The sequence below is a fragment of the Vanacampus margaritifer genome, chromosome 11, assembly GCF_051991255.1.
Source record: "Vanacampus margaritifer isolate UIUO_Vmar chromosome 11, RoL_Vmar_1.0, whole genome shotgun sequence".
Lineage (NCBI taxonomy): Eukaryota > Metazoa > Chordata > Actinopteri > Syngnathiformes > Syngnathidae > Vanacampus > Vanacampus margaritifer.
The window spans coordinates 20,005,270-20,027,099 of NC_135442.1; the positions used below are offsets into that span (position 1 = coordinate 20,005,270).

General features: G+C 40.8%; 1 protein-coding gene across 2 annotated transcripts; it reads left to right on the forward strand.

Moving 5' to 3' along the window:
- The first annotated feature begins 3,842 nt into the window (after positions 1-3,842).
- Positions 3,843-15,785, forward strand: LOC144060136 (uncharacterized). 2 transcript variants are annotated; one of them, XR_013295852.1, is made up of 3 exons: positions 3,843-4,306; positions 6,850-6,945; positions 7,617-8,163. XR_013295852.1 is itself a non-coding variant. In XM_077579354.1 (2 exons), the coding sequence occupies exons 1-2, from the start codon at positions 4,177-4,179 to the stop codon at positions 13,938-13,940; spliced, it is 1,116 nt and encodes a 371-aa protein (XP_077435480.1). In that variant the 5' UTR covers positions 3,845-4,176; the 3' UTR covers positions 13,941-15,785. The 2 variants fall into 2 exon arrangements, 1 of the variants encoding a protein (XP_077435480.1); XM_077579354.1 differs by lacking the exons at positions 6,850-6,945; positions 7,617-8,163 and adding an exon at positions 12,955-15,785 and having other exon boundaries at positions 3,845-4,306.
- Positions 15,786-21,830: the final 6,045 nt, after the last annotated feature.

The window sequence follows — 21,830 nt, forward strand, 5'->3', positions numbered from 1 at the left end:
ACCCGAGTGTCCAACACATACGGCCGCAAGTCCGATGACACGACTACAAAGTCGATCATCAAACTACGGCCTAGGGTGTCCTGGTGCCAGGTGCACATATGGACATTCTTGTGCTTGAACATGGTGTTCGTTATGGACAGTCCGTGGCGAGCACAGAAGTCCAATAACAAAACACCACTCGGGTTTCGATCGGGGGGGCCATTCCTCCCAATCACGCCCCTTCAGGTCTCACTGTCATTACCCACGTGAGCGTTGAAGTCCCCCAGTAGAACGAGGGAGTCCCCAGGGGGTGCGCTCTCCAGCACACCCTCCAAGGACTCCAGAAAGGGTGGGTACTCTGAGCTGCTGTTCGGTGCATAAGCACAAACAACAGTCATGACCCGTCTCCCCACCCGAAGGCGGAGGGAGGCTACCCTCTCATTCACCGGGGTAAACCCCAACGTACAGGCGGCTAGCTGGGGGGCAATGAGTATGCCCACACCTGCTCTGCGCCTTTCACCGTGGGCAACTCCAGAGTGGAAGAGGGTCCAGCCCCTCTCGAGAGGATTGGTAGCAGAACCCAAGCCGTGTGTGGAGGTGAGTCCGACTATATCTAGTCGGAACTTCTCAGCCTCGCACACCAGCTCGAGCTCCTTCCCTGTCAGAGAGGTGACATTCCATGTCCCCAGAGCTAGCTTCAGTAGCCGGGGGTCAGACCGCCAAGGCCCCCGCCTTTGGCTGCCACCCAACTCACTGCGCACCCGACCCCTTTGGCCCCTTCCACCGGTGGTGAGCCCATGGGAAGGGGGACCCACGTTGCCTTTTCGGGCTGTGCCCGGCCGGTCCCCATGGGTATAGGCCCGGCCACCAGACGCTCGCCTTCGAGCCCCACCTCCAGGCCTAGCTCCAGAGGGGGGCCCCGGTGACCCGCGTCCGGGCAAGGGAAACGAAGATCCAAGGTTTGTGTTCGTCATTGGGGTCGTTTGAGCCATGCTTTGTCTGGTCCCTCACCTAGGACCTGTTTGCCTTGGGTGGCCCTACCAGGGGCATGAAGCCCCGGACAACATAGCTCCCAGGCTCATTGGGACACGCAAACTCCTCCACCACGATAAGGTGATGACTCACGGAGGGGTATATCATCTGTAGTAGTGTTTTTTAAAAAAAAAATAAAATAAAAAAAAAAAAACACTATATCATCTGTAGTAGTGTTTTTTTTAAAGATGAAGGAGATCCTGCCAACTCTGTGGTGCGCCATTATGTTCAGCTTTGTATTTGAACATGTTCGCCAATGAGTCGGTTCTACAAAGGAGATAAAAAGATCGGCGAAACAATTTAACTATAGCAACATCGAATCAGAAGGTAGTTTGTCTGTCTTTGTTTCTCCTTGTGCGGCTTCCCGGTGAGTCACAAAGCTGTGCTCGTTGTCCATCCTTCTCTCTTTCCGCCTATGTGAGGCATCCGGCTAAAGCCAGGTGATGACGTCAACCACAACGTCACAAAGCTTTGTGGGACCATTTATCATCATTGTACAGTTAGCAGTTTATGCATGTCATTTTTATTGTATTAATTGTTGTCTTTTATGTTTTAATAAACTCAATTTTGTTGCATTTGCGCCATAGAACGTGACATTAAAGGCTGTCTACTCTATTTTGTGATAGTTTTTGTGCTCTATAAACAAAGTTTAGTTGAGCGTGAAAGTCTATGCTCACACGGATCTGTATGTACTGTACATGTAGCTCATACATCAGATATGGTGCTTTGATCACTTCGCTGACATTTGGATAACTGGAACAATTAATACAGAAATGTGTTACTTAGAGTAGCTTGACATTATTTCAGCGACTATAAGTATTAGGAATGGGACGAGACACAAATCCCACGAGACCGATACAAGACGAGATTTTAGCAAAATTTGTAATATATATATATAAATTTTACAGATTTGTTTTTTTCTTTTTGAGAAGAATGCAAGAAAATTTACAATGTAGCTCTAAAGTGCAAATCATAAACAGGGGAGTAACTCTGGGATGCACTCTGAGAACTGAGACACCCTACACACTCTCACCCATTGACAGGAACACGCAATTGAGGGGCACAAGGGTGGCAGTGCGAGTATTGGGACACACGGCCTATTATGTCAAAACATTAATCGGAAACAACTTAGAAGTCCCGCCTCCTGCGTGGCATATACCCCATTGGTGTATTCAAATTTTCTACATGTTTTATATACAGTTTTTTTTTTGTTCAAATCAATTGGTTATATTTATTAAGTTATTTATTCGTTTAAAAAAATATATTGTTTAAAAAAAACATTTCCTGTGGCGCTCGAGGTCATGTGTTTCCGGTGGAGCACCACTCAGCACTGAGCTGTATATATTACTGAATAGCCGATAGCCCACACACGCCAGTGCAAGCCACTTGAAGCAATTAAATTAAGTTGGTCAACTATTTTCTTTTTAGAGTGTACAGCCATTCACATGACTGCGTGTCGAAGGAGAACGTAAAATGGCGCCTGCTCTTAGCGTGCCTCTAAGCCACTTGTATTCACCACCAAACTGGCAGATTTACACACAATATTAACGAATATTGCAAAAATACAATACACAGGGGCATTAAATATCGAAAGAAAAACTCAAATTACTTGTAGGTATCATACTCTGCTGTCTATGAATGACGTAAATGCTTAAATGAGGCTTGCTGCATCATAAACATTTTACAATAGTACGCAATTAAGAAAAGGAACTTACCAAAACTCTAGTTAAGGTTTTAGTCCTTCAATAATCACACCCTTCCTCGGGTAGGGATTAAAAATGAAGGATTTGACTGTTTTGCATGACAGTCTGAAGAGGAAGAAGGTAAAAATGAAAATATATCATGTTTGAATTATAAATTAAGATTTAAATATATATCTTGCTGTATTTATATGAATGATTTTGCTTAAGCATGAAGGCCTACTGTAAAAATTAAAAGGGATAATAGGTACTGCTTTAGAACAAGTCAGCCAGACACATCAGCTCCTTCCACTGCTTTTCTGAACTGGCAGAGGAGGAGATGGTTCAAGAGGAGAATGAGGAAGGGTTGCTGCATGCTACAGCCTGACGATGTCCAGGCATAGCTTGACGCCCATCGCTGTTCACCCTGCCACCACACTGTCGCTGTAGGTAAGAAATAGCAGATTTCCAAAATGTACACCTGAAACCGCATCGGTTTGGCTCACTCACTTTAGATTGTTTTACTTTTTACACATTTGCTACAATTTTATTTTTTTATATTGCTACTAATCACAAAATGCAATGTCAATGAGACCTCCACAACTGGACCCCCATTGTCACCAATCAAATCAAGGCAGCTGTTAAGAGGAAGCTGACAACTGTAGTTAGGTAAATTGTAAAAAAATAAATAAGTTAAAATGAAAAGCTTTACCTAATCACTGACACTAACATCTAAACTATGAATTACATGAATTCAGTTTTTCTTATGTGTTTATTTCTATAGCGTGTGAAGGTGCTGTTGAAGGTGATATCTCAGCCCAAACAGGTGGAGACCATCAAGTACATCCTAATTCACCAGTTTAGGGCCAAGGCAGGAGCAGCAATTCTAGATCAAAACATCAAGGTATGGATAAAATAATAATATTCATTTAATTCGTGAACTATTTGTCAATCTGCAAAATAAAAGTCGCAAAGCTAGCAAGTCTTATCTCTTCTCTTATGGATAATTCATGTTTTATTTACGGGTCCACTGGCGCCTGTATATGTTTGTACCAAAACAGCCAAATTTGGCCATTATGGAGTCATCGTTTGGTTTCCTTTTGAACTTTTAAGATCCTGAAGTGCGTCACTAGCTATTTTCTTCTTCTCCTCGTCCTAGTGTAACGGCGGATTACAACTATGTGGTGCATGTCTTTTATTTTGAAGGTGATCAACGGAGCCGCAGAGGGTCTGGCCTGACTTGTATCGCAGTAAACTGAAGACGACTTTTTGTCGATGTTAGTAGTGAACGGGCTGAGTTCTCGACACAGTATGCATATTTACTCCCTTACTGAACTAAAAACGAAACTGACATCAAATGTTTGTGTTCGGGTAAACTCGTTTCGGTGGGCTTTTGAAGCTTCTCGGCCTAGTTAGCTTAGTTTAGCTCGCTCGTAGCTAACAAAGAGACGCGTTTGATAGAACGTGTTGAGATTTTCCTGTGAAAATGTGCGCAAGGAGGAGAGCAAAGTACGCGGAGGAACTTTCTGGAACAAAAGAGGAGAACGAGTGTCGTCGTCAACTCCTGGACGTAGCCAGACTGTGCCAGCAGCCTCGTGTTGTGTTACGTAGAGCAGGTTTGTACACTTTTTATTTACTCTCACTCGCTTGAGTTGGCTATTGCCGCAGCCTGGCGACCGCGATAGCGGAAGCGCGATGAACACAAGTTGTTGAAGCCGGTGCCGGCAGCTATATTTATTTTTCAAAATAAGAATACCGAGCGCCAATAAAAAAGAAGAAGATTATTATGGAGTCAGTGGGAAGTTATGTAATGATGCATCATCTATGTACAAAATTTTACTTTAAATAATATTCTGCTTTAACATTAGCGTATCATGTTAGCGTCTGAATTACAATAACAATATGGAGTCGCAGTTAAGTCGTGTCATTCTGCAAATGTAGCTCCACTAATGTAGACTTTTGATAATATTAGCTAAGGTCAGCGTGTCATGTTAGCAGGTGAATTAAAATAATAGTATAATTGACTTGTGTCTGTATGCAGATATTGTATTACGTAGTCACTCGATAACTTACAAGGTGTAAAATATTGTATACCGCTAATGCTTAGCTTTTCTGTGGATACCATGCAATAATTGTAATAAGGGACACATTTTGTGATGATTCAATTTTTCAGAACTTTAACAGATTTATGATTTCTCTGACTTTTTACTAGTAAATTTTGACTTCTCAACAGTAAAGTGGCCGGAAAGCATCCAGAATAAGCACAGTGTGCTGTTGTCTTAGACCATGACTTCAATGTTTATAATACTGTTTACTGGTATTTTTGGGATTATGTACACAATCAGGAGATGGTGGTGTCTGTTGCTTCTGGCAGGTCATTCAGGTGTCAGGTACGTTAACATTTGTTTAAATTTTTTGTGAATTTAAAATATTACAAGATCAATATTTTTGCGATACTTAACTCTTTCACTGCCACTGACGTCAAATGACGTCAAGTAAAAACCTACGGAGGGCTGCCAATGACGTTAAAAGACGTCATCCAATTTATTTTTTATTTTTTTTGAAACGGGTGCCGGCAAGCCTTCCGGAGATGTGTTGAAAATTTCAAGTAGGTTTTTTGAGCCTAATGACTATTTTTGGCCCCTAGAGGGCAGCGATGACTCTCTTTTGACAAGATCGGGTTGGCGTCAGTAGAGGCGGAGGTAGAGCGTCGAGCAGTAGATGAGAATGAAAGACAAAGGAAAAATGGCGACCGGTTGCGAGCAACTCATGCCCGAGCCGTTTTTTTCAAATTCGAAAAGCATCGACCAACGATAAAGAGCACATTGATGACGACGATGATTATCATCGATGATGATGATGACTCCGTGGTTGGAAAGCATTGACGCGGCAGTAGGAGACGTTAGATGGAGCTAGATGGCTGAGGAGGGAAGAAACGGACAATGGTGAGCGGTTGCAAGCAGCTCTACACTTACAAGACGAAAGGCATCGACCAACGCTAAAAGAGCACATTGATGACGACGATGATCATCATCGATGATGATGATGGTGAATCCGAGGTTGACGGCGAAGTTGCAAGCGTTGACGCGGCGGCTATGATGACGTCATAACGCGGAGCACAACCGAGCACGTTCAGGCGGACGTTCAATCGGACGACGAAGAGTGCCCCGAGTCCAATGCATATTCATCGGAGGAGTGTGTACAGTCTGCTACTTGCTATTTATTCCCCGGAAAAAAAGGCCGTCAAGAAAGTGTAACGTTTGCCCGCGAAACGGACAAAGTGAAAGTAAAGCGTTGTGCAAGTCCAGCTGCGTCTTCTTGCACGCAGGAGAGCGTTACAAAAAGAAAAACTGCATTTGAAACATCCACATAATTGTAAGTAGTACCACAGTTGCACACATTTGTAAATAGTTTTGTCAAATTGTTACACTGTTGAATGGAAATAAACGTATTTTGCAAACTAAAAACACTTTTTCATTGGTGGTGGTGTATTACAGAAGTAAAGCACTATTTAGGTGTTTGTGGCATCATTCATGGACAAAAAGAAGTGTAGAATTCACTAGAGTGCATGAAATAACATCGTTTCACAAAAAGCTCCTTTTCTCCGTTTTTTTTTTTCAAAACAGAGAATTTCGGTGAAAGTAACCATTTTCTATTGTTGATTACTGAAGAACGGAATAAGGTAGAAACAAACTTTTTTTTCTGATGAAAGATGAGAGTCCAATCTTTCATTTGGTAGTATGTGTGTTTCCATAGTCCAAACACAACATTTTCTGTGGACCTTGAAAGATCAGTCAAAATGCTTAAATCGGCTGGCACTGGGGACAACCCGTTTCTGAAAACATCTGGCAGTGAAAGAGTTAACATGTACCTAAAGAAATAAATGACATCTTTATTATTCTAATGAAAGAAATACACTTTTTCGTAAATAGTTTATTTAGTGTTAGTGACGTCGAATTCTATCGGTTGTCTATAAATAAACTCTACCAATAATACTTCAATGGGTATCATCAGGAAACTGTTGATTTGACTTTGAACGATGTACATGTGCAACAGAGAAATCTGGATGTCAATAACAAACTACAACAACACAAAGACATAGAGTAACATTATTATTAAAGTCTGTCATAATTAGTAAATTGTGGTCATTTCCTCACAGGTACAAGCTGAATAAGAATATCAGCGTAGAAAAACCTACTTCTTTCTGATGGCTCATTTTATAACCACAAATCAGGACTTAAAATGTCATCTGGAGGTAAGTATTTCATAAAAGATTTGCTTAATGTAATACATCTGCTGCAAAATATGAAGCCTGTTGTGTAGTATCCGTATACTTTTATCATAATGTGATGAATTTGGTATCCACCTAGTACTGGCCAAGTTGAGCGGTCACAAAAAAAATAGCAGGAAATTGCTCAAGAGCTGATAAAGTCTCTATGGGAGGACAGAAAAGAGATGCCCATTTTCTGGTTTGAGAACAATAACTCTATGGACACAGTCTTCCATTTCTTCCATAATTGATGAAGGTGACAGGAGCCAAACAACGGCAGAATGAAGTCGACTTTTCCTAAATGTCCTTTTGCCAGAGCTAAATGTGTATTCTAAATATGAGCCTTTGAAGAAGGATCATTTGGAGTAAGAAATTATAAAGGATATATTAAGATGTTTAAAATAAACTGATTTTATTAATTGAAAACAATAGTAGGTAGGGATGCACTGAACTGGAAATTGAACAAGTAGGGGTAGGTGTTCGGAAATTTTTGATTGTCATCAAAACATCTTGTTTTTTTTCTCCAAATTGAAACTAGTAATCAAAGTTTTGAATGGGGGAAATAGAACAGTATTGGCAAATGTACATTACATTTAGGTGGGCCTATGTTGGAACTATTATGTATGATTCATAAATCATGTCTCTGTCATTGGCAGTGAACGTACCCTCCCCCCCCTCAAAGGGGAATAGCCGAAGAGAGCCTGGAAAGACTGTGGGAATGGAGAGAGAAATTTAGAAGAGCACTTGCTTCAGATGATTTTTTGAGAAGACTGTAGAGAGTTTGTGTTCGCACACCAATGGTCAGCTGCTGCCAGGTCCACTGAGAGCATTGCTCAAGGACACTTGGGCATGGTCACCAGGGGTAAGGATCGAACCAACAATGTCACGGTTAGGAGACGTCCACTTTACCACCACAACCACTGAGCCGTGCCGCCACATGACAGGCTTTGTGCATTTTTGTGCATCGCCCGTACTGCCAAGGCCACAGGTTCTATGGATATTACATGTTTTAGATTGAAGTTGGCAGTGTTTTCACAGTTTTGCATTGGTAAAGACACTGGTTTCCTCGTTGCCTAGAGTCTTAAAAAACACTTATTTTAACCTGCTCTCATTTCCACAAAATCAAAATGGCATGGAGTTTCTTACCTGTTTGACCCTCAACATTACTCCAGTTTTTAAATAAATCAAACTTGTATCTATATATTCAAGTGTTCTTCTTTGTTTGTTATTGACATGCTAAACTGTGGGTACAGTTTAGTAAACTGTGGGTACAGATTACTAAACTGGGGGTGCAGATGACTAAAAAGTGGGTACAGGTTAGTTAACTGTGGGTACAATTTAGTAAACTGGGGGTACAGATTACTAAAAAGTGGGTACAGATTAGTAAACTGGGAACAGATTAGTAAACTGGGAACAGATTGCTAAACTGTGGGAACAGAATACTAAACTGGGTACAGATTACTAAACTGTGGGAACAGATGACTAAACTGTGGGTACAGATTGGTAAACTGGGAACAGATGACTAAACTGTGGGTACAGATTGGTAAACTGGGAACAGATTATTAAACTGGGTACAGATTGGTAAACTGGTAACAGATTACTAAACTGTGGGCACAGATTGGTAAATTGGTAACAGATTACTAAACTGTGGGCACAGATTGGTAAACTGGGAACAGATTACTAAACTGTGGGAACAGATTACGAAACTGAGTGCATATTACTAAATTGTGGGAACAGATTAGTAAACTGTGGGTACAGATTGCTAAACTGGGAACAGATTGCTAAACTGTGGGAACAGATTACTAAACTAGGAATAGATTAGTAAACTGTGATAACATATTAAACTGAAGAACAGATTAGTAAACTGGGAACAAATTTGTAAACTGTGGGAACAGATTAGTAAACCGTGGGAACAGATTAGCACACAAAAAAAATCATACCCTGGCACCAGAGAGCCTCCGTACAAAAGTTTAGACGCACCTCATTCAATGTGTAAATTGCTTTATTCTCATGACTATTTATATTGTAGATTATCACTGAAGGCATCAAAACTAAGAATGAACACATGTAGAGTTAAGTACTTAACTTTTGTTAAGTACTTAACAAACCTAAAAAGGTGAAATTGTAGTTTATTCAAAATAGCCACCCTTTGTTCTGATTACTGCTTTGCACACTCATGGCATTCTCACTTCTGGGAACTCATTCAATAATGTTGGGAAAACTATTTCAAGTGACTACTCTTGAAGTGCATCGAGAGAATGCCAAGAGTGTGCAAAAAAAAACATCAGAGCAAAGCTATTTTTAAGAAACTCGAATATAAAACATGTTTTCAGTTATTTCACCTTTTTTTCCAATTATTGCTGCACTCCATGTGTTATTCAGAGTTTTTACACCTTCAGTGAGAATGCGCAATTTAAATAAATAGTCATGAAAATAAAGACAATGCATTGCATGAGAAGATGTGTCCAACCTTTTGGCCTGTTCTGTGAAAGTATATAGCAACCAATAAAAGCCAATAAAAGTGACCATTCAGCACGAAAGTAAATGGAAGACGCACGACATACCACAGTAGAAGTGTATATAGTAGAAGTGCATTCTGTTTGGCACAACACCGTCATTGGTAAACACCGCGGCAAAGGTTTGTAATCCAAATCGAGATCATCAATTCCGGAATCTCTTTCTTTAACAAGTCTGTTTCTACTTTAATGTAAATGAACTATGCACTGCGCATTTCACAAGGGAGGGACTCGACAGCTAGGAGCAGCCTGCCCTGCTGCACCGCCCCATGCACCTGCATTCCAAAGTGACGCAACAGCGACTCGGATAAGTGTAAAAGTTGTGAAATACCTTATATGTGATAATGTAGGCCAATCTATTAATGTATTGTAAATTTACTACATAATGAAATGTTTTGATCACTCCTCAATGTCGACACGTCTATGAAAGACCACTTCGACGCATCACAAATTAACCGTTTTCATAGAGTCGCAGAATCTCACCACAAATGTTCATTTTATGCTCTTTTAAGTGGGATTAAATAACTATAAAATTTGAAGATGAAAAATTGAACGCCATAGTCCTTCAAAAGTGAGTCTTCCCACGGTCATTTTAAAGGGAATCAAGTGTAGAATTCGAACAGGCTTGGGGAGTAATGATATACATGTACCGCCAATTCCGTAACCAGATTACAAAAAAATATATAACTATTCCATTGCAGGAAAAAACATGTAATCAGATTACAGGTCAATTTATTAAAATGGGGATTACTTCAAGGGATTACAATTTCTGCGATAAGAGTGTGACTGCGTGAGAGCGAGAGACAGAGCAAGCGTGCGCGAGAGCCACCGTTGCTGCTGGAGCTTTACATGTTGGTGTGGTGGGGACAAACTGACTAGTCCTGTCCTCCACACACGGGCAGTTTAAAAAAGCTTCAAGGACAGGAGGAGGAAATGGCGACCAGTTTTCACTGTTTGGAATTTACTCGGCTTGCTGAAGGAGCGAAAGTTTGAGTTGAGAGTCCAGCAGCATTCTTTGCGCTGCAGCTTTTTTTTTATACTTTAAAAAAAAACATTATTAGAAGTACAAGCATGAGAGGGGAATAAAAAAGGGCTATAAGGTCACAGACAGAGTATATACAGAGAATTACAAAGCGTCATTATCAAATTGTTTTCCATATTTAGATTCATCCATGACTTAATCTGTAAAATACAGTTAAAAAGACTATCAATTGGGGTGTGGTCATCAGGAAAGACAGTAATGTAAAGATGAGGGCCATCAGCATAACTGTGAAAACTAGGGATGTCCCGATCACACTTTTTTGGACCCGAGTCCAAGTCACCTAATTTTGAGATCGTCCGATTCCGAGTCCCGATCCGATACCTCGTCATTTTATTAAGCTTTATTTTTGAGAACCTACTGTAGCCGTTATAAAGCATGCTACTTAACACAAGTTGATGGGCTAACCTAATGTTGTTTTATTATTATTAATATTTTTAAGAAAATATACTGTATATATGTGTGTGTGAAACAAGCCAACTTTGAATAGCAAGCAAGCAAAATGTATTTAATCTTACCATATCATGACTTTGGGGCTGGACTCCCACCAGTCTAGACTGCCGGCCCGGGGCGGGGTTTGGCAGCCCCACTAGAACGACCCTTCAGATTCACGCTAGGCTAGGCTAGGCACAAAGCACGTCGACGGGGCTTGGCTGCCAGTCAATGAAGTGTAGCGGTGCAGCAGGGAAGAAACGCATCTACTATATATCCTCTACGGAGTTTGCGCCACACGAAATGCTCACATAAAAGATGATAATAACTTCTTATCGTCTACTTCCAAATAATATATTTATTTGAGTCCTGATCAGGAGACAACGTCCGATTCCGATCGAGTCAGCAACCACGTGATTTGGCCCGATTTCCGATCACATGATCTTATTGGGACATCCCTAGTGAAAACTTATTTGGTGTTTTCTGATGACCCCACCCAGTGGCAACATGTATAAATTAAATGGTGTCGGACCTAAACTTTAGCCTTGGGGAACACCACAATCAAGCTTGTGTGACCTCCTGACAAACAGTCTTTACCTGTGGTGACATGAAATTCTCTGCCAGTGAGGTAAGATTTAAACCAATTAAAATCAGTACCTTTAAGTCTGATCATATTGTGCAGCCTGTTTAATCGAATTTTGTGATCTACACTCTATCTTAGCTCCAGTAAGACCTGGACATGTCAATATTGATTCTAATGTCATTTAAAACTTTGATCAGTGCTGTCTCTGTACTGTGATTTGTCCTGACTCCTGATTGAAATGTTCCATACAGACAATTGGTATTCAGGAAATCATTTAACTGGTTAAAAAACATCTTCTCTAAAAAATTGACTTAAAAAAAAAGGCACTGGTGGGGGGTGTCTGAGGGTTCGGGGGCGGCTGGGTTGGGGTGGATGGGTGGCGTCGGGGTGGAAGGGGGGGGGGGTGGTGTGGGGGGAGCGGGGTCTGTGGGCCGGTGGGGTGGGGGGCGCTCCTGGGTTTGCTCTCCAGCCGGTGGCCCCTGCGGGGCCGGGGGGTTGACGGCTCCCCTCTTTGGTGGAGATTTTCATGCATGCCAGATCCACCACACCAGCATCTATCGAAACTCAACTTAAAAAAAGGCAAATTAGACACTGATCTGTAATTTCTCAGCTCTGCATTTTCCAAATTGTTTCTCTTCCGAAGGGGCCTGACAATGGCTGTCTTAAAGGCTCATGGAAAAAACCCTGTCTGAAGAGAACAATTCAAAATGTCTAGGACATCCTCGGCCAAAAAGTGAAAAAATGATTTAAAAAACGGTGTTGGGATAGGATCTAAAAGGCTTTAGCTGGGAAACTACCTTCTCCAGCACCCCCGCTTCAACCAGGACAAAACTGTCCAGTGTTTCCTCACATTAAAAAAAAGGTTCAGCTACACTCAAACTATTAGGTTGGGATCGAGTGAGAGCTACCCTGATTGTTTTTATTTTGCTGCTGAAGCAAACTGTAAACTCCTCACACTTTGCATTAGATACCTCGCTAGGAACAACTGGAACGGGGTTAATCAGGTGGTCGATGGTGGAAAAGAGGATTTTTCTTGGTTATTGTGGTTATTTTTGATCAGGTTAGAAAAATGTTTGCCTCGCATTTCTAACTGCTTTATTCTGAGTAGTTTGGTATTGTTTAAATATTTGTAAATCAACTTCAAGCTTTTTTTTCTCCACTTCAGCAGCTCGACATTTTCTTTTTAATAATTTAGTTTCAGCTGTTCAGCATGGTGGTCTGGGATTTGATAGTTTATTTTTTATTTTTAATGGAGCAGCTTTGTCAATTGCTGATTTATGTTTCCCGTTAAAACAATCAACTTTAAAATCGCACAAAGATTGTAAAATGTGTGAGGTAGTTTCAGCTAGAAGGCTAATAAAAGTTGCAGTTATAGGATCAAAGAACCATAATACCATGTGTGTTTGTTTTCTTGTGTTTTACAGACATCAGTGAATATGTTCGTCCTGAGTGGCAGGAGCCAGAGCACCCTCACATTAAAAAAGAAGAGGACGTCGAAGTGGTCCCCCACTTTAAAAAAGAAGAGCAGCAGTGTCCTTCCATTAAAAAAGAGGAGGAGCCAGATCACCCTTGCATGAAAGAAGAGAGAGAAAACATCAAAGAGGAGGTGGAGGAGAAGGATGTCTATATGTTGCCGTCATCTAGTGTCCCTTTAAAGAGTGAAGATGGTACAAGTGAGGTGAGCAGAGGGGCGGAGTCTCCAAGCATCTGCTCATGTCAACAAATGACAACTGAAGGCTGTGGAAACCCCTGTGGAGGGTCACAAACTGACTATTTCCTAGCTCCACTATCGGATAGTGACGACGCTATGTCACACGATCTTCAAGATGATGATAATGATGATGAGAAGGAGTCGGAGTCGGAAGGTGATATGACATGTCACACTGACAACAAATGCTGGAAATGTTCTCCGTGTAGGAAAACCTATGCTAATAAGAGCCGTTTGAAAAAACACATGAGAATACACACTGGTGAGAAACTTTTTGCATGCACCATTTGTGGACAAAGATTCTCTTGGAAGGGAACCTTATCAAGTCACACAAGAATCCACACCGGTGAGAAACCTTTTGCATGCTCAGTTTGTGGTAAAAGATTCTCTCGCCAGGGAGACCTAAAAAGACACACAATAACCCACACTGGTGAGAAACCTTTTGCCTGCACTGTATGTGGACAAAGATTCTCTCGCAAGGCAAACTTAAAAAGACACACAAGAACACACACTGGTAAGAAACCTTATGCCTGCTCAGTTTGTGGCCTAATATTCTCTCACAAGGCAAACTTAAAAAGACACACAAGAATACACACTGGTGAGAAACCTTTTGCCTGCTCAGTTTGTGGGCAAAGATTCTCTCGCAAGGCAAACTTAAAAAGGCACACAAGAACACACACTGGTCAGAAACCTTATGTTTGATCAGTTTGTGGTCAAAGATTATCTGACAAGGGAAGCTTTAAAATACACACAAGAACCTACACTGGTGAGAAACCTTTTGCCTGCTCAATTGGTGGCCAAAGGTTCTCTCAGAAGGTTGAGGTCTAGAGACACAAGTGTGCTGGTGAGGAACGCAGTAATCGAGAAGCTTTCAATGAAAATGTAAATGTTTAGTACCTGTGTTTACTATGGTAAATATTTACAAAAAAACTACATTTATTCTATTTTGCATAATTTATTTAATCTTTGAGTTATTGTATCATCTAAAAGCCCTCCTGCGGGCAAGTGTTGAGAATTAGCACTAATGCAAAAATATTTTCAGGATTGCATGCACTTTGTACAATGTTATGGTGATGTCCATATGAAGTCAAGGATTGATTGGATGGGCTGTGACAAAACTGATTTTTATAAATGTGATTCTGAATGAAATACAAATCATCAGAGAGTCTTCTTTTGTCAGTCAGTTGGATATGTTGACTTCCAAGGTCCTTGTATAATGAAGCTATTCAGCGTATCAAGTTCCTTTCATGTTGTTTTCATTGTCAGAATTTTTTGTTATGATTATCATTTTTTTTAAATTCATATATGCCTTATATATAAGTTCTGCTTCCTTTGTTTTATACTTGATAAACAATTTTTAGTTTTGGTTTTATTTATTTAGTTGTAACAATTATGCTTTATTCCTTTTGCAAGTCGATGGCTTTTTGTCTTCAGGTTTTAATGTGATATTCTCTCACCGGACAGTGTTTGTTATACAAAACAATCAGAGTTTGAATGGTCATGAAAATCCTGGAAAACTCAAAATCTTTCAAATGTTATTGAAAAATTAAAATGTGATGTAGAATTTTTTGAAAAGTCATGGAAATATTTACGATGCGTGTCTGTCAGGACCTTAAAAGTTCAAAAGGAAACCAAAAGAGTGGATGACTCAGTGGCCAAAATTGGCTGTTTTGTATCGAGATAAATATGGTGCAAAAGTAATTCGTACTTGTAAAAAATTAATTAAGAATAATAATAATAATAATACCTGTAGGGAAAAAAAATTATCTGTAAAAGTCATGAGCTGTACCTGTTGAAAAGAATTGTAAGTGTAGCAAAATGTATCTGTAAAAGTCATCATTTGCACCTGTGGAAATGACAACCTATAGTCGAAGTCGCCACTGGAAGTCACAATTTTTTTTTCTGTTGCTATCAAGACCAAATATCTCGCTAAGATTGAAGCAAAATTGATTTGTACTTGTGCAGGTAGAAGATTTGTACTACAGAAGGGGGCAGGCGCTGGTCGCAATGCAGGGTCATAGGCTAGGTTCACACTGCAGGCAAATGCGACCCAAATTGGATTTTTTTGATATCTATCTGACTTTGTCAATGTGAACGGCTTTTTCCATAGCCGACCTGGGTCGCACTTTCTGTTTGCGCTTATGATGATCTAGGATTTACGGTAGTGTGCGCAAAGGAAAACGACAACCGGTTTTCAAACTAAAAGACCGGTTTTCAAAATAAAATGTTATTGACAAGCAGTTTAAAATATTTTTTTGTATTGACAGTTTAAAAGATGTTACAGTATAATACAGCACCAATTCACGTTTCATTGGCTATGCACTCTTGTAGTAAATAGGTGCCATGACCTGTTAATGAGCTATGATGTTGATATGTACAATATTAAGTTTATTGAAAATGAGTGAAAGGTTGAAATGTTGGGGTATGTCAACCAGCTAACATGAAACTATGACTTAGCACTGATCATCACCTGCAAGCTATTAAGCAAAAATGCTAATTTTTACAGAAAAAAATTATTAAAATACAATGCAATAGCCAGATTGATAATTGTGATTTCACTCAAGGGAGTTCTCCACATTGTGGATCTGGGACTGCTCCACAGTGATTTGTTTGGGAAAGGAGGGACATTCTGCACAATAGATAGTATTCACTAACGTCACGGGATCGTGAGTCTGCCCCTCATGGTGGGTCAACTTTCCAGCGGACTCAGCTGTGTTTCTATTGTTTACACCGAATGTTATTTTGTTATTGATGAATGTTACCCCCAACTTCCTCTAACATTACTTGTGTAAGCAAGCCATATGCTGACGATTTAGCTCAACACTTTTTGCAGCGGTACACATTGAAACGTTTGATTAGTGGAATTGATTGGATTACAAACATTTGCCGATGTTACTGCCCAAACCGAACTACATGGCAACATCACGTATCCTCTGAGGTAGAACATTCTTGCGGCTTTTGTACTTTCGCCTTTTATTTGTTGCTATGTGCATTCATCATTTTTGAATTTAAGGTGAAGAATATCTGGTTATTTTTAAACCAAGTTAGCTAGTTCCCTGACCGTGCTAGCTACTAGCGTTAGCATGTTACAACAAAAACAAATTTTTTTGAATTATCACTTATTTTCTTACATTTTAACAACAATTTAAACTTTTGGGCTGCTGGGAAAGGAAAATAAGAGACCTTAAGGAGGGTATTTTATTTGGAAAGATCTCAATATCGAACATCTTGACCACCAGATGAGCAATCCTGCACGCCGACCAGACATTCTGGTGGTTTGTCTTGTCACCGAATTTTTGGCCGGTCTCAAATCTTCCCTATTCCGTCTGTACACAGTCCCGTCAACATCTGAGCCTGACGAATGTATTCAGTGGTTTCCTGCGCAGCCTGTAGAGGGAATCCCACCTATGACCTCCACTACAGAGTAATGCACTGTGGCTCTACTCTAAGTATCGCTAATATGTATGCCTGGGCCAGGTTTGTAGACGACCTTAAGCATGCTCAGTAGGTGTTTGGGCGCACTCAGAAGTAGCTTGTTGAAGACAGAGATCAGCTGTTTGTGGTTGGTTTCTGCTGTTATGCTCAAACACTCCTTTTCAATTTGTGCATAGTTCTGTTTAGTCTGTGTTAGTGCGCGTGATGCAAACCCCACTGGCTGTCTCTCCTGCAGGAGGCAACAACCCAGTCCCTTCTTGCTGGCGTCACTCTGAATAATAATCGGCTTCATCACGTCATAGTACCTCAGAACCGGTGCAGGCGTGACCAGTCGCTTGATGTCCTGGATTGCCACTTCATGCTTGTCCAGCCAATGCCATAGCACATCCTTGTCCAATAGTCGGCATAATGGTTCACACACCCCAGAGAGGTGTGGCAGAAACTTCGCAAGATAGGTCACAAATCCTATAAATCTCTGGACTGCCTTAGCATCAACGGGGTGGGGCCTATCCTGTACAGCCCTGATCTTCTCAGGATTTGTCCGTAGACCTCCTGCTGTCGGTATATGTCCATGAAACTTCACCTCCTGTACGTTGAACTAGAGTTTTCTTTGACTCAGTCTCAGTTTGATCTCGCTGCATCTGTCCATCAACGCAGTCAGTTTGGTGTCATTATCCAATTCAACCTCAGCATCAGTGTCGCAACAACCAACAATCAGTATGTCATCAGCTATAGGTTCAACACTACTGAGCCCTGACAAAAGTTTGTGCTATTTCCGCTGATAAACCTCAGGGGCCACAGATACCCCAAAAGATAGCTTCAACCAGTGACACCTACCCCATTGGGTCCAAAATGTCATTTTGTAGCTGCTTTCTTTGTCCAATTTGCATTGTAGAAAAGCATCACGTGCATCCACAAGTAGGAAAACTCTTGCTTTAGGGATCTTGTACAGCACATCATCCAAAGTGGGTATGATATAATGGGACCGTCTCAAAGTCTTGATGAGGGACACCGAGTCGATGCAAATCCTTGATTTCTCGGGCTAAATACAAGGTTGCTCATCCACTCCGTTGGTTCTGGCACAGATGCTTTGTGACCCTCCCTCATATGCATCTAACTTGGCCTTGACAGCACTTCTGAACGCCACTGGGATGTTGCATGGATATGCTTGAACAGGTATCACTGTGTCGTCCAGCTCAAAATGAACATCCCCCGGGAGTGGCATGACACGGCCATCAAATACATCTCCTAATGAGTCCACAAGCTGCTGCTTTGTAAGGCGCTCTGTCCCAATATAGTTCACTTCATTCACCTCATCAAGTATGGCAAAATGCATCAGGCCCAGCTGCGCCAGACAGGTGGGGCCTTTGGTGGCACCTGAAAATCTCAAAGTCTAGCCTGTGACTCCTTCCCCACACTGTACATGTAGTTCTAAAGATGCCTATGGAGATGAATTGTTTCCCCTGAGTACAACAGCAGTGTGGCTCTGCTGGGAAGCAGTGGTATCTCAGGTGTCAGTTTCCTCTTGTCCATGATAGTCATTACATTGCACGTTGCCCCAACTGCGATATCTAGAGAGTCCAACTGGCATCTCCCGTTTATCTTCAAAGTGACCTCCTTCTGACCTTCTCTGTACTTCTCTATCAACATCCTCAAAGCAAATACTGCATCTGCGGAGCTCTTTTTTTTTTTGGGCATGAAACCCTCCTGCCCTCAGTCTAGCTTCAACTACCCTTTCCCATAGCTTCATTGTGTGGCTCATTAGCTTTATTACTCTGTAGTTGCCACAACTCTGCACGTCTCCCTTGTTTTTAAATATGGGTACCAGCACTCTTCTCCTCCATTCCTGAGGCATCTTCTCACTATTTAAGATCCTGTTGAACAACCCTGTCAGAAGTTCTACTGCTACCTCTCCTCCACAGGTATACAATCAGGACCAAGTGCCTTTCCACACTTAATCCTCTTCAATGCCCTTCTCACGTCATCCTTACTAATCTTTGCTACTTCTTCATCCAAAATAGTCACCTCTTCTACTCTTCGTTCTCTCTCATTTTCTCATGTACTCTTTCCATCTTCCCATCACACTACTGGCATCTATCAACACACTTCCATCCCTATCCTTTATTATCCTAACCTGTTGCACATCCTTCCCATCTCCGTCACTTTTCCTTGCCAACCTGTAAAGATCAGTCTCTCCCTCCTTACTATCCAACCTAGCATACAAGTCATCGTAAGCCCCTTGTTTGGCCTTTGCCATTTCTACTTTCACCCTAGGCTGCATTTCCCTGTACTCCTGTCTACTTTCTTCAGTCCTCTCAGTGTCCCACTTCTTCTTAGCTAACCTCTTTCTCTGGATCCACTTCTGCACCTCCTCATTCCACCACCAAGTCTCCTTATCTCCTTTCCTCCGAGATGACACACCAAGAATTGTCCTACCCGTCTCCCTGATCACATTTGCTGTTGTCCAGTCATCTGGAAGCACCTCCTGACCATCCAGGGCCTGTCCCAACTCCTTCCTGAAAGTCATACAACACTCTTCCTTTTTCAGCTTCCACCATTTTGTCCTCTGCTCTGCCTTTGCCATCTTTGTCTTCCTCACCACCAGAGTCATCCTACACACTACCATCCTATGCTGTCTGGGTACACTCACCTACCACTACTTTGCAGTCGCTTATCTCCTTCAGATGACACCGTCTACACAAGATGCAGTCTACCTGTGTACTCCTAGCTCCACTCTTGGAGGTCATCCTATGTTCCTGCCTCTTCTGGAAGAAAGTATTCAGGACAGCCATTTCCATTCTTTCAAGTCAACCACCATCTGTCCTTCTGCGTCTCTCCTGAATACCAAACTTGCCCATCACCTCTGTTTCCTGCACCAATGTGTCCATTGAAATCTGCACCAATGACAACTCTTTCACTTCTAGGGATGCTCTGCATCATTTCATCAAGGTCCAACCAAAAGTTTCCCTTCTCCTCCAGCTTCTCCTCTATGGCGCATACCCACTAACAACATTGATGATCACACCTTCGATTCTTAGCTTCAGGCTCAACACTCTATCTGACACTCTTTTTACCTCCAGGACAGTCCTAACAAACTACTCCTTCACTATAACTCCTACTCCATTTATCTTCCTATCTACACCATGATAGAATAACTTGAACCCTGCTCCTAAACTTCTAGCTTTGCTCCCTTTCCACCTGGTCTCCTGAACACACAATATGTCCACCTTCCTCCTCTGCACCATGTCAACCAGCTCTCTACCTTTTCCTGTCATAGTTCCAACATTCAAAGTCCCTACTCTCAGTCTTAGACTCTTTGTGTTCCTCTTTTCTTTCCTCCTACAAACACACCTTCTTCTTCTCCTTCTTCGACCAACAGTAGTCCAGTTTCCACCGGCACCCTGTAGGTCAACAGCACCGATGGCGGTCGTTGTTAACCTGGGCCTCGACTGATCCAGTATGGAAGTCATATATTTGATTTGCATGTTTGATTTGGCCAAAGTTCTTACGTCGGATGCCCTTCCTGACACAACCCTCTGTATTTATCCGGGCTTGGGACCGGCACAAGAAGACACTGGCTTATGCCTCCTTGTGGCTACATTATTATATTTTTATTGTTAATGTTAGATGTTAATTTTTTCTGGTAGTAGTAATTGTTTTCATTCACCTTTTTTTTATTATTATTAATTCCATGTTTGTTAGAGTATTATAATTATTATTACTATTATTATTATTATTATTGTTATTTAGCACATAACTAAGAATTGAGTTTAAAATCAGTTGCTTAAATATCTGACCAGCCAGTCATATTTCAATGTGGAGCTTATCTGCCCTAACAAAGCTTTTGAGCTCAAATCAGATAACATGTCGCAAAATGTAAATTATTGTTGTTCTCAGAAATGTAAATATCTAATGATTGTATACCATCTGCTTGTCTGATTTTAAATGTTCTTATATTAATCTATATTATCTTCGAGCCATTATGCTTTTGTTTAAAGTACTCCTCTCATTCTCGTATTTAATTTTTTTTTTTTTATTGATTCCACGTTATTACAAAAGTCACATTTCCCTTCTTCATGTTTATCAATAATAATATATATATTATTTTTTTTAAAAAGGTTGTCCTGTCCATGCACGTCCGTCTTAAGTAAGGATGGTTCTGAGATTTTTATGTTGCTCTAACTTATACACTTCTAAGTTGAGTCGAGGCAAAAATACAGTATCTGTTCAGAATCAGAATTATTGAGTTAAATTTAATTTAGACCGTCTTATCAAAATATGTTCAATTCAATTCATTTGGTTATAATTTTTAAATGTTCACAATTTATGTTGTAAGGCAAGAATATAGTAGTTTAAGCAGGAGATGTGTCTATTTGAAATTGCTTTACTGTTCTTTAATGTCACGTCACATAAAAATACCAAATTCAACTGTAATTTTTAATTACCAGTAAAATGACGTGTGTAAGTGTTTGTTTAAAGTCGAATGCATCATTTACATAGATGGTAGATTGGGGAATCATTAGTGTCTAGTGCTACCTTGGACTTGTTCACTAGGTGCAATGCTTGCATCATGACACCTGTTTGTTTCACACCTTTGATTGCACTCACATCATTACAGGTGTGAAACGTGTGTGTGTGCGCGCGCGTGTGTGCGTGCATGTGTGCGCCAGCCTCACACCAAAACCTGAGGAAACAAAATAAACAAATATACATTCTTCCTTTTAAGTGCAATAAAGTTTGTGATGTAATCTTCACACATTAGTACACAATACAACAATTTATACACTGTACACAAGCACACGCACACATATACTCGTCATTATTGCATCCTCTTTAAATCATTCCTTTTTGTTCTATATTACCCCAAAAACAATCCTATGTACTTGGAAAATTAATATCTATCTATCTATCTATCTATCTATCTATCTATCTATCTATCTATCTATCTATCTATCTATCTATCTATCTATCTATCTATCTATCTATCTATCTATCGTATCTGCATATTTCAATAATCAATCATAGCCAAAGTTACAAAAGGCCTGATTATCAGATGTCTTCAAAATGACTATCCTGACCGATTTTTCAGTGGTGTGTGTTGATTTGCTTAGAAAAGAGTCTGGGGTTAACAATCATAAAGCATATCAATATTTTCTG